The sequence below is a fragment of the Porites lutea genome, chromosome 4 (genome assembly GCF_958299795.1).
Source record: "Porites lutea chromosome 4, jaPorLute2.1, whole genome shotgun sequence".
Lineage (NCBI taxonomy): Eukaryota > Metazoa > Cnidaria > Anthozoa > Scleractinia > Poritidae > Porites > Porites lutea.
The window spans coordinates 21467413-21483272 of record NC_133204.1 but is presented as its reverse complement, the minus strand read 5'-3'; the positions used below and the strand labels follow the sequence as shown (position 1 = coordinate 21483272).

The 15860-nt window shown below is 37.3% G+C and overlaps 2 protein-coding genes across 2 annotated transcripts; both read left to right on the top strand.

Moving 5' to 3' along the window:
- The first annotated feature begins 1044 nt into the window (after positions 1-1044).
- On the top strand, positions 1045-6480 carry LOC140932880 (neuromedin-U receptor 2-like). Its single transcript, XM_073382376.1, has 2 exons — positions 1045-1245; positions 5456-6480. Exons 1-2 carry the CDS (start codon positions 1045-1047, stop codon positions 6278-6280), a joined length of 1026 nt encoding a protein of 341 aa, XP_073238477.1. The 3' UTR covers positions 6281-6480.
- Positions 6481-13625: 7145 nt separating this feature from the next.
- LOC140934385 (G-protein coupled receptor GRL101-like) lies at positions 13626-15743 on the top strand (the record flags this gene model as incomplete). Its single annotated transcript, XM_073384016.1, has 3 exons — positions 13626-13740; positions 14622-14903; positions 15301-15743. Coding segments are annotated over 3 exons (840 nt in total), but the record flags the coding sequence as incomplete, so codon positions are not given.
- Positions 15744-15860: the final 117 nt, after the last annotated feature.

Below are 15860 nucleotides of genomic sequence, written 5' to 3'. Positions count from 1 at the left end.
ATTAAACCTTACAACAAAAGCGTCTTTGAAAGGATTATGCATTAACATCGGTGAAAATCTTCTTATATAGAAATATTACCACTTTATGACTAGGTTTATTTCATCATGATGTGGCATATTTTTTATGCGAGGAAATTAAAGTCAACTGTTAAATATTGAGTGTTGCCTTACAATCAAGCGTCTCTTAAGGAACGGCTTATGGGCAGAACCCATCAACTGTTCAAGTTAATTTAACTATTTTCACTTGATCGTCTAACAAAGCAGATGACATTGAGGTTACTCAAAAGCGACTATTGAAATATTAAAACTGTGAAAGGTTTGAACCAGGAGTCATTTCAAAAGTAGGTTGAGTTCGATCGTCCGGGTGAACGTAGTCCTGAATAGGACTGTTGTTGTTGACAGTGACTGACGTTTCGACAACCTGTGCGGTAGTAACACCAAACATGGCAAATTTTATTACAAATTTAAATTTCTTCCAATTATAATCCTTAAGGCATTATGTGAAACTGTATAACCGCAATCAAGCACTTTTTCCAATTTTCAGATAAAGTTTTGCATTAACATGGTAATAACCAATTGTAAAAATTTTATTTGCTCATGATTTCCACGCCACGGACAGTGTTAATATACAGGCGGATCACAGCCGGATAAATTTTAACTTTGGTAAAAACATTCAAATTCTACTTTTTTCAAATAGCACTGAAGAGAGTAAAAAATAATCTCAACTGTGGTTGTATAAATCGGTGAAGTGACGTTTAAGTGGTCGTCATATTGATCGGCACTGAAATTTAATGTTGATAATTACGCTCTAAATTCTCAGTATCTAACACTTGTCTCGCAAATGCAATAATGACTTTAAGGTCCACTCAATTTTAATTGTAATCAGACGATGAAAGCGCATGCAGGTGGTGGACGCGTTAATAGCTCACTGAATCAATATTTGCGGTCTTAATATGCTAAGATATTAATTTCACCACCAGTTTTCAAATGCTTTATGAACAGAGAAGGGTTTCTTTACGGTGGCAAGTGAAATGATAAAGAGACATGAATAATACCAGCGCAGTTTACAGTCCAGACCAAACACGGTGCTCCTCTAGTGTGTCCGAAACAGTAACGGTTATTCTTTCAACGGTTAGTTTGCTGGCGTTAATGGGGAATTCTCTTGTCATCCTGACATTTATTAAGTCTGTTAGCCTTAAAAACAGCTCTAACTGCTACATCGTTAACATGGCGGCTTCTGATCTGGTTTGTAGGCCTACTCTGGGACCTTAACTCGCCTTAACTCGCCTTAACTCGCCCTAACTCGCAACTTGAGATTATGTTCAAATTTCCTTATCTCGCCTTAACTCGCCTAAACTCACATTATCTCGCACAAACTCACCCAATCTCGCACTTCCAAGTGGATACCAATTTTACAGTCAAACCAGGTCAAGCGTACCCCCCAAGAATACATTAATGAATTTATTATTCAAAAGTTGAATCCGTTGCTAGTTGTAGATTTCAGATTGATCTCTGCATTCTTGCATGTGTAATGAGCCGTGAATTCACACGCGATGCAGTTTATATGAAATTTCTACCAGCTCCATTTTCCTGAAATTGATGTAAATGTCTTCTAAGAAGCTTAATCCATTCAAAGATTTCCAATCTGACCAAATATAGAGAAGTTCTCGTAAAATATTCACTGCTCATTACGCATGCAGAAATGCCGCTTTGAATTTGACACCAGTTACGGGAACGACTGACGGATTCATTTTTCAAATAATCCATTCTTTAATAGAATCTTGGGGGGTACGCTTGACTTGGTTTGACTGTAATATCTCATCCTACTCTCAGTGTAATTTCCCAATTACTCCATAAAGGGAAGATGCCAAAGAATACAAATTTCAAAAGTTTAAAAGATAGTGATTTTTAAGGAAAACAGGGTTTTTACCTTTAAAAAATATGTAATTGACCAATCCCATCCTTCTGGAATTTCCAATAGCCTCTGTGGTAAGGGTATTTCACCACTAAAGATTTGATGAGGTTTTTCTTACTTATCATTGTCATGCCTTGGAGTCTTAACTGGACTGTCAGTGGAACTACCAGGAACAGCCTGAACATGCACTAACTCGTTGCCTAACGAAAAGGCTTCAATGCTAAGCATGGCAAAAATTCCAGAGGCATGGGGTCACAGGGTCTTACAAATCCCACGTTGACTGTTTGTGTTTTGGTCCACAAAGTAAGTGACAGTAACTAAAAGCACAAACAGTGAATCCACGAAAAAGTTTTCATAAAATAGTTTAAGTTTTAGTCTTACACTTCCAAGAAAGACAAAGAAACACTCCAAATCCAAGATTGCTTTGAATCTCTCAATTGACGAAAAAAATATTATCCTAGGATTTGTTTTTAATTTTTGGCTTAAAATAAGAAATCTCGAATTTAGAGTGAAATACGAAAACATAATACCAGAATATTAATTTTTTAGTTTTAAGCTGGTTAATTATTTACAAAAAAGTTTACTTGTAATGGAAAGTTTAATTACTTTGCAAATATAATGCATGCAAGCTGTTTTTGACATATGAAGAGTAGTAGCATACGTATCATCTTATAATCTGATGAAGCTTAATGAGGATTCCAGCTGACAATCATCAATGAAAGGCTAGGATGTAGCCAGAATCGAGAATCCTTTAAATACTCCACATACTGATTGCAGTCCATATTTCTTATAAATAATTCTTATAAATATTTACCTCGTACTAGAAGATCTGTACATTGGTTCAACGTGACATCCTGTATGGCCTACATCGTAGTCAGACTGGCAACCATAACCCAGGCGTGATTCATAAAGACTTGTTACATTTAGCCCTTAAGTGAATAAAGGATTGCTAAAGGTACAATTTCAGCATTGATAGCCAACTTCGTTCGCCATCTTTGAAATTACCCAGAAGATACTGGTAACTCGTGTCTTCCCAGGGCCCTCTCGCTCAGCCTATTGTCCTCGATATGCATTCTGGGTAATTTTCAAGATGGACGGGAAAACTTCTGAAGAAAAGGAGGAGAACTCGTGCAAACCTTTTGATGTTAAATCGAGAAGTTTCAAAATGTATCACATACAGGTAAGCTAAGCTAAAGCCTTTTACCCTTGCAACGTTAACTCTATAAAAGCCTTGTTGATCCCAGTCCACTGGCAAGTTTTAGGTAGGAAGCTTCAATGTGGCGTACGTGACATGAAAACAAGCACAAAACGCCTGAGCCGGTGATCATTTTGTAAAAATTCGAAACGGGAAAGACTCATCAGTGACAACTCTTAAGAGTTTGGAAGACAAAGCCGATAGTGGAGAGCGTTTTCTTGTTATTCAAGTTAAATAAGGTATAGTCCTCTGCACAACTATGAACACTTTCTGACACTTTGTAACAAATAAGTAAGCCTGAACGGAAAATATGGTCATTTATTTTTTGTTGTTTTGCTAGGCTGAGAATGATAAAGAGTTTACCGTCAAGTTAACTTGATCCTCCTTTCTTTCGTAGAAATCAAGGTGTCTCTCACAGGATTGTCCAAGTTTAAGGAGGGAGTTTCTAAAATACGGGAACTGCTGTCTTTGCGAAAAGGCATCAGCCTTCATTTGCAAGAAATTAAAATAGATTATCCGAGGAAACGAAAAGGCAATCATTTCTGGCAGTGAAAACAAACAATTGAGCTGGATTCCAAGGGAAACCATCAGTGAAGTGGAGATAATGGATCAAATGGAAGACTTAAAGATAAGTCTTATAATTTTCAAGGAGGAAGAAATTTCATTTCAGTAAAATTGATTGTGTCATAAAAATTTCCTCAGCTGAGTTGTATTTCGTCAGCTTCCCCGGTTTTTTATACTAGTTCTTTCAAGAAAATTGACACAGACTGCAAAAACATTTTTTTTTTCAATTCTGGAGTTAGTGATAACAGTTGGTGACATGTCATGTGATACCTATTATGCTCACCTGCCTATTAAAACATAGTGTTATTGATTTATAAAAATTAATAAAATATCCTACCTGTGCTTATACTACAGCTACATTTTTTTATCAGTTCATGATTGTTTTGTTTTCATTTTTTTTTTACTACTGGTAATTTATTATTCTGCCAAATAATTATATAGCTTTAATAAATAATATATGATGATGATGACAATGATTATTATTATGATACAGCCACCAAATGGTATAGTTTGATGTCTAAGTGCTATATAATTACTCGGTCAGTGTAAAACGCAGACTGCGGACTGCAGACTGCAGACTGCGGACCAGGAGTAAAATGCAGACTGTGTGTAAAATGCAGACTGCAGACTAAGAGTAAAACGCAGACTGGGGTAAAATGCAGACCGAGCATAAACTGTAGTCGTGGAAGGGTTTAAGGCCAAAGAAATCCCGCAAATACATGTAAACGAACACTTACTAGACGATATCTGCTTTCACAAATCCATTCCTTTCTTCTCTGGAACGTCGACGACGACCCGAAAACATAATCGCAATCTTGAACCTTTTTTTTGCCCGTCCGAGAGACTTCACGCCTCAACTTTAGAAGCGAAGTTTTGGATATACGTGGCCAGGGACCGTGAATTGGTACAACACAGGGCGGGTACAACACCACGATATTTACGCTTAAATGAAAGCTGCTGACCCAAAATACTGTACAGGAAGAATTATGGCGATAAAAAAAGAGAGTAAATTATTGCAACAACAAAGAAAGATGTTCTGCAGGAAATTTGGATGACCTTCTATGAAAGTATTGCAAATCAAGGTACGCAGACTTAAGCTGTTGGGATGTTTATTGAAACTTCTGGGGAATGTGCAATGCACTTCGACTAGGAAGCAAATTGTGCAACTGATACCGGCTAGCTATTTCACCGATTTGGAGAAGAAGGAGCACAAATGTTTAAAAAAGTCTACAGTCTTTATTCTGCATTTTGCACCCAGCCTGCGTTTTACTCTTAGTCTGCAGTCTGCATTTTACACTCAGTCTGCATTTTACCCCTGGTCCGCAGTCTGCAGTCTGCAGTCCGCAGTCTGCGTTTTACACTGACCGTATAATTAATAAAGAACAGGACTCCATGTCACTAGCATATCCATACTTAAGCTTGTCCAATTAGGAAAATAATTCAATTAATAAATTTAAACAAGATTTGGCTTCATTCAACTTTGGAGCTCATCTGAAATTTTTTGGTTAACTTTTTCGTGATTGGACAACATGGAACCTACTATATATATAAGAAATACAAAGATTGCAAGGCATCTTTATATGTATATTACTAAAGTATATTATAAATTTTAACCCTTATAACCTCAACATTAGGTGGATCATTTTCCCCTAACTCGCCCTAACTCGCCTTAACTCGCACAAACTCGCAACTGATAGGCGAGCTCAATTTTTCCTTATCTCGCCTTAACTCGCCTAAACTCGCATTAGCTCGCACAATCTCGCGGCGAGTTAAGGTCCCAGAGTAGGCCTGTTTGTGTTGTCCTTAACTGGCCGCTCTATGCTACTGACGGGATGTTAAAACCTGGCGGAAGTCTAATTACAAACTCAGCTTTCGCTACAATTTGCTGCAAAATGGGAATTTATTCACGATCAGTGTCGTATGTGGTTTCCATTCTAAGCTTAATGCTCGTCGCTGTGGACAGATTTATTGTAACTGCGTTTCCACTAAAGGCTTTAAACATATCTCAAAAGCCTCGCATATTCTTTCTGCTTATAAGTTGGCTGTTCCCAGTGATTTCCCTAGTACCGTACCTGTTTAATACGAAAATCGTTGAAATAGAGAACCAAACGTTTTGTAGAAACCTGATGAGTGGCTATTTGCTGAGGATATATTACGCCGTGGGTTTTGTCTTATTCTACTGTGCTCCGCTTATTTCAATTCTCATCTTGTATCCTCGTATCATGAAGCACTTACGGATATCTAGAGTAAAGGTTGACAACCGGAGGAGGGAGAACTGCTCTTGCTTCAAAAAGACTGAAACAAAGCCGAAACATCATGAAAATTATGTTTATTTGTTCCTGAAATCGTTTTATCCTTCGATATTTCTGAAGGATAAATGTCTCTTTCTTGTTGGTTTATTTTATTATTTATTTCCGATTCTTAGTACTGTAACAAACCCCTTTATTCTTATGCTTTTTAGTACAAGCTATCGTGAGGCTATAAAAAGCTTATGTATATCTTCCTGTTTGCTTCCAAAACGCCCTTCTCGGCGTATCGCTCCTATAACAGTTTCACAGCAGGCCCGAACTTTGAGGCCACGAACACACGTATCCGGATATCGTTGAAAATGGAGATTTTTTTCTCCTTTTTCAAAAACATACGCATCTTCAAGTAGCGTTATCAAGTAGAGTCTGTTGATCCACACGAAAACGCTAAAGCGATGCAAATACGACACGTTGTCCTGTACAGAGCGTGCGCTCTATGATGTATGATATCATCGTAATTAAAAACCTCCGTTTTCGTCCATCCACACAAAAACGATAATCCGGCGTCTGCAAAAATCGTCACTGATATTCGTCTCAAAAACTCTGCGTTTTTTGTGCCCGAAAACGCCGTTTACGTGTGGATGGAAGACTAAAACAGAGGAAAATCTCCGGTTTCGGGAAAATGATCCGGATACATGTTAACCCTGAACTTTGAAAATCTACAGAACTTAAGTTGTCCTTATGAGTGGAAAAAGATATCACTTCCTTAAATGGGCTAAGACTCTCTGTACGTGGTCACGTGGAAATCAACATGAATCAGAACTACTTCGTGAGGAGAATAATAATGATGAATTCCCTTTTTAAAGATTAAAAAGCCTATTAAGGAAATAATATCCCAGATTCTTATCTGGCTTGCAATAGGCTATACCATAAGCCTTACGGCACGCGCAAAATAAAATTTCTGAAACAGGCCCCTGGTGCGCCAGTCATAAGTTTGTGTTTATAAATTAAATGAAAAGTTTACCGATTCAATAGAACGCGTGGAGAAACAATAAAACAAGTTTTGTTTAATGCTTTCTGTATTGCAGTTAATGTCGCAAACTAAAAGTTTCACAAACTTCCCGTCAAGACATTTAACTGCCATTCGTCACGTATCTTGATATAAATCTGCGACAACTAATCTTAGCAAACGTTGTCAAATAAATTCCCTGGTTAGTTGTATCTACATTTATTCAGTAAAAAGTTCGGGTAGTATTCTATTGTAAATCCATTATTCCAGTCGGCCGATGACTATGTCCACCTTTGAAACCGCACCTCAGAGACCTCAGACAGCGAGTAGACAGAAGACGATAGAGGTTTATGGCAATTATAAAAACTTTAAAGAAGTCAACCGAAAATGCTATTATATATTTGAAATGTGGGCTTCGATATCTTGTTAATCTTTGTCCCCTATTATTTAAATAAAACGCATTCAAAACGTTTTTATGATAAGTGGAGAAGGAGGAAAAAACAGCTAGTTACATATTTCTTAAAATCTGCATGATATGATCCACCTTGTACAGAAAAGATGTTAATTAGTTCGATGGAAAGCAGGCAACTTGAACTTTATGAAGGTTTTTGTTCTACTTATTTCTTGGAGCTTACTAAATTTTCCAACTTCTAGGTGCGGCCCTTATGTAAAACTTTGTATTTACGAATAACACGTCATATTACTTCATCTTATCTTAATCACGAATAACTCGGAAATGATTTAAGATTACTAATTGCTCCTCCTTTTATCGTTGGTTATTTTTCTGTTAATTTGGTTTTGCTTCTCTGTTTTTAGCGACCTCAGAGACAACAGACTCTTTCAGTTATCTGGCACTGTTTTCAAGGGGTTAGAAGAGTTGAAAACTCTGTAAGTCGTATAAGCTCACGTTCAGCTTCAAGCGTAACAGTGAAATTTGTATTTTCCGCTGAACCTGGGACGGGAGACTTTGTAGCATGAATTATACGCAAATTTGAAGACATCTCTTGAGTGTATTTCCTTTTTCTTTTGCCACTAGGCTTTAGGAAAGTGTTGTTAACACGCTAGCTACTGCCATTTTTGTCAATGATCTCATATTGCGTGTCTGTGACTCACCGTGTGACGCATGATTATAGCTCTACTCTGCTTGGATATTACTAGAAAGCATGAAAAATATTCCGGTAAAGCTGTTTCTACAAATAAATTTAAACTCCAAGGGCTTATACGACAGGCTCCTAGTAATCGGCTTTTGAATAAGGCGAATAAAGTAAATGAGGAAGAACATTTTCCAGAATCCACACTGAAGGAAGGGGTGGAGATAGACAAAAACAAAGTCACTGTGCGTAAAATTCCACCATGTTCTGGTCAGTGTTTAAAAAAGCTTTATAAAAATATATTACAGCTTAGGCAGCGCTCATATGGTGGACTAAAATGAACTGGTGACTTTAGACTAGATACTACACTGTATACTCCATAACTAAGTTATCGAGTACCATTCAGCACCTACAGTTGTAGTCTCCCGTTATTTACTTGAGCCATTTTTTTTTTCGCGTAGAGAGCTCTCAAGAAATGGAATCTCCAACTTACAGGAATCCACCTTTGCAGATTTAAGAAACCTACAAACTCTGTAAGTTGTACGATAAATTGATTTTTTTTACCATTTTTGATGTTTGTATAATTCATTTCTAACTGATGATCCAGCACGCATTTTATGTTCGGCTAAGCAAAGCCTGGTGAAAGCTCCAGTGAGAAGAATGGCAGTAATAATTTCTGCTTTACTGCTCTCCTGCTATGACGCTCTTTATAACAACTTGCCTAATGATGCAACATATAAATAGAAGATATTACACGGTGGCGCGAAGATATGAATTTTATTTTGGAGTGGCAAAACAATATTTTACGAACGAGCGCAGCGAGTTTGTAAAATTTTTGGTTTTGCCACGAGAAAATACAATTCACGTCTTCAAGTCGCCGTGTAATGTTCTTTTTATTATATAGACAAAAAGACATCGATAAGATAATAGAGGGAAATTACCGAAATTACGTCATCGATAAACTCGTGTGAGATTATGGAAAATAAACCACTCGGGTCCCGGATGAAGTTTTTATGAATTTCACGAGTGCTCTATTTTTCAGTAAAAGACTCGTGTCTATATAATAATTCGGTATAATTTTTAACAATACTTTCAATCAAAGTGTCAAAGTTTTAGAAATTGGAATCGTGCTTTGATTGGAACCTTTTGTTAACAAACAAGAGGCAAAGGAAAGAATAGAATGATGCTTCTAAAAGTATCTGAATTAGTTCAGATACTGGTGGACAAGGAGAGTCATATAGAGTCAAGAGCAAAAACAGGTCTGCGCGCATTAGTTACGTTCCTGCACTGCGGTTGAGGAGGCACACAAAACTAAGCCTAATGGGCCCCGAGAGGCAGGATCAAGTTGGTGCCTATAGGTGAAGAATCAGAAGGAGTTAGCTTGATCAAATTTCGTGTTACTCTTCCATCAGTGTGTTTTAGTAACTTTCAAAGTAACAAGCTCTTGAAGCTACAACAACCCATCTTCAAGGATTTAAAAAACCTAAAAAGACTGTAAGTATGGACTGGATACTATTTGTTACAGTGGAACCTCGATTAAACGAACCGCTATTTAACGCAGTCGTCGGTAAAACGAACGATTTTCTTTACCCCAATAATGAATGAATACTTTGTTCTTGCAGCTTTCAAACAAACGAAAGGAAAGCCAATTCGTCTTGCGGCGATATCTATGTTGCTTTCTGTTAAGGGGCAATTAAAGTCACCAAGATATAGTGTTACATTTAAATACATTGGCTTTGTTGTTATCATGGAAAATCACCTTAGCTATTCATTCAATTTGTAGGGACCTCTCATATAATCAAATCTCTGAGTTACCGAGGAACATTTTTGCTGACTTAAAAGGCCTGGAACATCTGTAAGATATAATTCTTTTGTTTTTTCCTTACATTGGCTTGTCTTTTCTCAAATTCTAAATCAGATTATTTTTATTTTCTTTAGCTAGGATTGGACTAATAATTTAACTTTAAATAACCCCCCGGTTCAGGTTACCATTACCATCTACAGAGTCACTAAGATGTTTAAATTTGTGTAGAACTGACAGCCAGGGTTATCCCTGGATAAATAAAGAACTCTAGTTCAACTTCACTGCTGTACTGGCACTGGAATGAATACTATAAAACAGGTAGCTCTATGCTTCCGTTGAGTTTTCAAATTTTGGAAACACTTCGGTTTGCCTTTTGTTCATAATCGATTCTTACTGTTATAACGCGTTGTTTAGAGACCTTTCTCACAACCGGATAACAATGCCTCATTCAGAAGTTTTCAGAGAATTGGAGAGTCTCAAATACTTGTAAGTTTTAATTTGATATTTGTTTTTATCGTATACTAAAACAGTAGATAGTGTTTTTCGCGCACTCTGATTGGCTACTCAAAGGTAGGATATCCAGTGCAGTTGACTGATTCACCTCCAGCTCCTCCGAGCGAGCGACGCGAATGCAAACTCGCGTAAGTTACGACCAAAATGGTTTCCCGGTTTGCTGCCCTAACAAACAAAGAAATATCACAAATAATCATCACAAGCTGTTCCCGGAATACACAACGAAGATGACTAAATTCGGTTTGGAAGCTTTAACAGGTAAACCTTTGTCTGTTTGACTTGAATTTACCGATAAAACCGTGAAAAAGTTTTTTGTTTCATTACAAATACAAACTAGGTCTTGCGTAAAATAAATAAGCTTTAAACTAAATTGAATAGTTTTTTTACCAAATGGCTTCAAATACAAAACAAATTCATAACTTTTGAAGAGATTTCCCCACATTAGCTAAAAGAATGCCTTCAAAAGTTTTCTTTGTCAGCAAGAAAACGCGACGGCCGTTCGGTCATTTGCGCGCCAAAATTGTCTGAATTGTTGGCAACATTAAGTGAGTAAAAAACTAACTTTTTTGTACTCAATTATCTCAATGTATTTGAGTATACTAAAACAATTATTCACCTCAGTGTCGGTGACTAGTGGTATGTATATACCTTGCTGCTTATCGGCTCGCAAAATACACCACTAGCCACCTCCACCTCAGTAAATAATTGTTATTTATTTCAATGATACGTTTTCTTTTTTCCCTTTAACAAAGGTGCATGTTACAACCACAAAGTTAAACAACAAGCCTAGAACATACATTAAAATACACTATCACGGAGGATGTTTCCTCATGTACATACGCAAAAGTTATGACTAGAATAACCAGTGCAGTTTTTCGCGGCAAGGAAGCGCAGTCACTCAGGGTAAAATGAAATAAAAAACCCCTTGCATGGAAATATTTTAATCTCAGCCGTCACTGATAACTCGCAAGGTGTCAACTAATATACCTACATTTTTAATGCATGGGCGGATTAAGGATTTGGCTGAGGGGGCCGCGAAATTTTTCTGCGAGATTTCGTATAATTTTTAAATAATCCTCAGTAATTTAAGCAGTATCCGTACAGCTGTCAAATCCCCCCACCCCCGTCCCCCGCCGCATTTTTGAATTGCAATTAGCCTACCAGTGTCGTAGCTTCAAGCGCTGAATGTGTTGGTCAATGTTTGTAATATCCAAACAGAACATGCAATTCCTTAATACGCACCGACAAGGTGATAGCACTCAGAACGCCAGCCTTTGAATTCTTTCATTGTCCCTATATACTTTTTATAAGGTTTCTAAACAATAACAAGATCAACCAGCTTTATGCTGATATATTTCATGGGCTCCAAAGCCAGGAAAGATTGTAAGTACAATTTAGCTTTATGAGACATTGATAGAGAATGGAATTGTAGTAATGTAGTTTTAATACAGTAATAAAAAAGCTGTCTCTAAGGAACCAAGTACTAAAAACACTAAAAAAAGTAAATCTCAACATTCTCGAAAAAATTGCACGTTTGCCCTTTGACGCAATGTTCCCGCTAAGTACAACTTTTGTCATGTGATCCCAAGGTAACCAATGAGAGTGCTTCCGTTGGGACAAAATTTCAGCAATACAAAAATAGCGTGTAATCTTAATTTTTATTAAAACGGAATCAGTGGATAATGCAATTCTAGAGCTCTGATTGGCTTAGCAACCATGGTATATGAGCCATCATACCATGCTCTCCAAATATGACAACTGTACCCGTTGCTTTTACAAATAAAGTCGGGAAGAATTCTCGATATTTTGTGGGCGTTTTTAATGAAACAATTATTCCACTCGCACTTGTTGGATATGAGATGATTATAGCCAACTCGGCGCTATGCACCTCGTTGGCTCGCTACCATCTCATTTCCAACGCCCACTCGTGGAATAATTGTTAAATAGCGTGCGTCAGTAGCAGGCGCTTCGAAGTTATATGCGAAAAAGAACGAGGCGCGTAAGGGAGACTCGCGCGCCACTTTCTTTATCAGTTGACACTATTACTATTACAATCCCTTGATACGCAGGCTAGTAACATTACATAAATAGTTAAACTTTTGAACGCGTACATTGGCTAAAAAAGGAAGTTAAAAAATTTTTCCCACGGAGTCGCCAGAACAATGCTTATGTTTATGTAATGCTAAGACCTGGCCTCATAACCAAATGAACAAAAATGAAAATGAAATCGCTAGATATTACAATGAAGCCGAATATTCTCTCTAAAATCATACGTCACTGTTTCGGTTCACCGCTATAGTTTAATGACTAAATTAGAAGACAAGTCAAGACAAAAGTGATTTAAGGTCTTCTGATAACTTATATTGCTACTCAAGTGTTGTTTTATAAGTATATATTTCTTGTAGGTATCTGCGGGGAAACTTGCTTAAAGCGCTGCCTTTAGAGGTATTCGCAGGCCTCCGGAATCTTAAGTATTTGTGAGTATTTTCTTCTACCTTGCATGAAAGATGCGTTACAGATTAAATTCCCCCGAAAATTTTGCCGAAAAAATCCTGAAAGGCGTCAGGTTAGTAGTATGAGATCTAGCAACAATGACAATTTTTTTTGCAACTGTTCATTATTACTATTATTATTATTATTATTTTACGAACTTTTTAAAGAAATAGGAATTTATTCTTTTTTTATCTTGTTTTCTTTTTAATATCAAAGACGGACAATTCTCTTTTGTAATGACTTAATTTAAGAACTCTGGACTGCCTGTAAGAGTTATTGACTTCATCTGAGCCGCAAGGAATGTATTTGGGAAATCGTTACTGAGACAGAAATTTTTTCTTTTTTATGATTTATATAATGCTTAATATTATATAGTGCTTAATTCTTACCTAAAATATTCTGTAAATTATGTACATATTTTTAGAGTTGAATAAAATTATTATTATTATTATTATTATTATTATTATTATATTTATTATTATTATTATTATTAATAACTTGCAGAGTATTTTATAACGTTAAAAAAAACGTTATTTTGGTCTCGTACATCATTTTTTTGCCATATTAGTAAGCTATCCGACTATTATTACGAACTTAAGGAAGTTAGACAGCTTCTCCTTGTGCTGTTATGCTACTAGAGTTCTCAAGCACGTGGACTGCGAATACCCATTGTCGGCGCAAGACTCACTTTCAAGTTGCAATCGCATGATTGAGGACTCAGGCCCTAGAAAGATAATTTGGTTGCTCGGTGTTCTTACTGTGCTCGGTAACCTGGCTGTAATAGCCTGGCGTCTAATTAGGCGCGATGACCACCCGGTTCAGACCTGCCTTCTGACGAATCTCGCGGTGTCCGACTTTCTCATGGGAGTGTACCTTATGATTGTTGCCATTCAAGACCAAATATGGGCAGGTATGGATTTCGGTCACCAGTGTTTCGGTGGGAGTAATACAACTTATTATTTTTTTCTATTTTACTGACAGAGCATTTATCATAAGCTTGGCTAGTTTTATAAGTAGGAGATTTCGAATCAAAATGATGAAACAGTACGTAACCCTTTTAAGGGTTTTTAAGGTCATTTTTAAATGACCTTAAAAATTAATTTGACGAGATCACACTGAATCGAGCCTTATAAATTTGAGGTCACATTAAACTAAAGCTTGCACACAGGCCCGGTACAAGACATATACCTTCCAATAGCCTGTTCCAGGCGAGTGGAGGCACGCGCAAATATGAGCTCATGATCTGGAAAAACGGGGCGGTCGCAGTTTGTTCCCTTTTTTTTTTTCGTGTTCGCATTCCCAATTTCGCGGGCCCGACTATCACGGCGCTTCGAACACTCAGGCTAAACTTCGACCAGTTGTCAATTTAATTAAACTGTTATTAGAATTTTGAAATCAATCCTGTGACGTCATTTTCCCGCAAAAAACCGTTAAAATCAAAAAAGTAAAACCAACAAAACATGCGCAATAAAAAGTTGTACCATCCTGCAAAGTTTCAGATCAAACGGATAAAAATTGTAAGATAATTCTTTCCTGGTCATTTTTGATGTTTTTTTTTTCAAGAGTGCAAAGTGCAAGTGTTGTTATCGATTTCAGACTCTAAACATGTACACTCGTAAATTTTTCTTTAAATTGACCCCAGCCTTAGCTACTATAATACATATCGTGACTTACCATTGAATTATTTTAAATAATAGTGTGACTTGGAAGACATTTTTCGGGTAGAGCATATATTAGAGTGCACAGACAAGTGAGTGTTATAATAATACTGAAACAGTGCTTCATTTCCAGGTGCTTACTTTAACTTCGACCTCACTTGGCGATCAGGAACACTTTGTAAACTTGCTGGTGCTTTATCAGTGCTGTCAAGCGAAGTTTCGGTACTAATGCTGACTGTTATAACCGCTGGCAGATTGATCAGCATCGTCTTTACATTCAGCTGTCGCCGACTGACGCTAAAGGGAACTTACATTATTTGCGTAGCCGTCTGGGTCATCGGAACCATCATTGCCGTCGTTCCAACAAATGATCTCCCATATTTTTACAACGAGGACAGACAATATGGATTTTACGGTATATTCGCTTTTCAAATGAAACTCCGCCCTCTTAATTTAATTTCTCCATACTGTCTGGCTCTTTTAATCTAATGGATTAAAACGTCGTGATCAGTCTACTGAAGGATAGTGATGTCGAGCAAAGTTTCGGTTATTTTTTTGGAGAATCTTAGTAAAATGCTTTACAGAAGATTGTCATGGCAACAGAATATTGAGCTCTGTGACTTTTTGGGTGAACTGTCATCGCCATCTTCATCATCATTATTATCATCATTATCATCGTCATCATCATCATCATCATCATCATCATCAGGGTTATTTAGTTCTTGTTTTTCCTCTCTACTTATCTTGATTAGTCTGTCACATTATCTGATATTAAGGACCAACTAAAATACTCAATTCGTTTTTTTTTTAAGGGCGTTCGTCAGTTTGTCTCCCTCTCCAACTGTCCTCAGAAAGGCTGGCCGGCTGGGAGTATTCAGTTGCCATATTTATCGCTTTGAATCTCACAGCTTTCATTTTCATCATGACAGCCTACATAGCCATTATCTTTAAGGTGTTTAAGTCACAGCAGAGAGTCAATGCACATGGAGAATCAAAAACCAAAAACAGCCTCAACAGAGAGTCGGCCCTCGCTCGGAGAGTGTTCGCTATCATGTTAACTGACTTCAGTTGCTGGATTCCTGTGATAATTTTGAGTATTCTTGCCCTCGTTGGGAAGTTCAATGATCCAGACGGAACGGCTTACGTTTGGTTTGCTGCGTTTGTCCTGCCGGTTAATTCATCAGTTAATCCAGTGCTCTACACGTTTTCTACACCGAAGGTGAGAGCGCAAGTGGGGAAACCAATGAAGGCGTAAAAATGACTACAGTTTTCGATATTTATATCGTTTAGCTCTTGAAACGAGCTGTAGCTGCATGCCATAAAGAACGATCTACAATCCTGGTCATAACTTCTTGAAACACTTTCGGAAAAC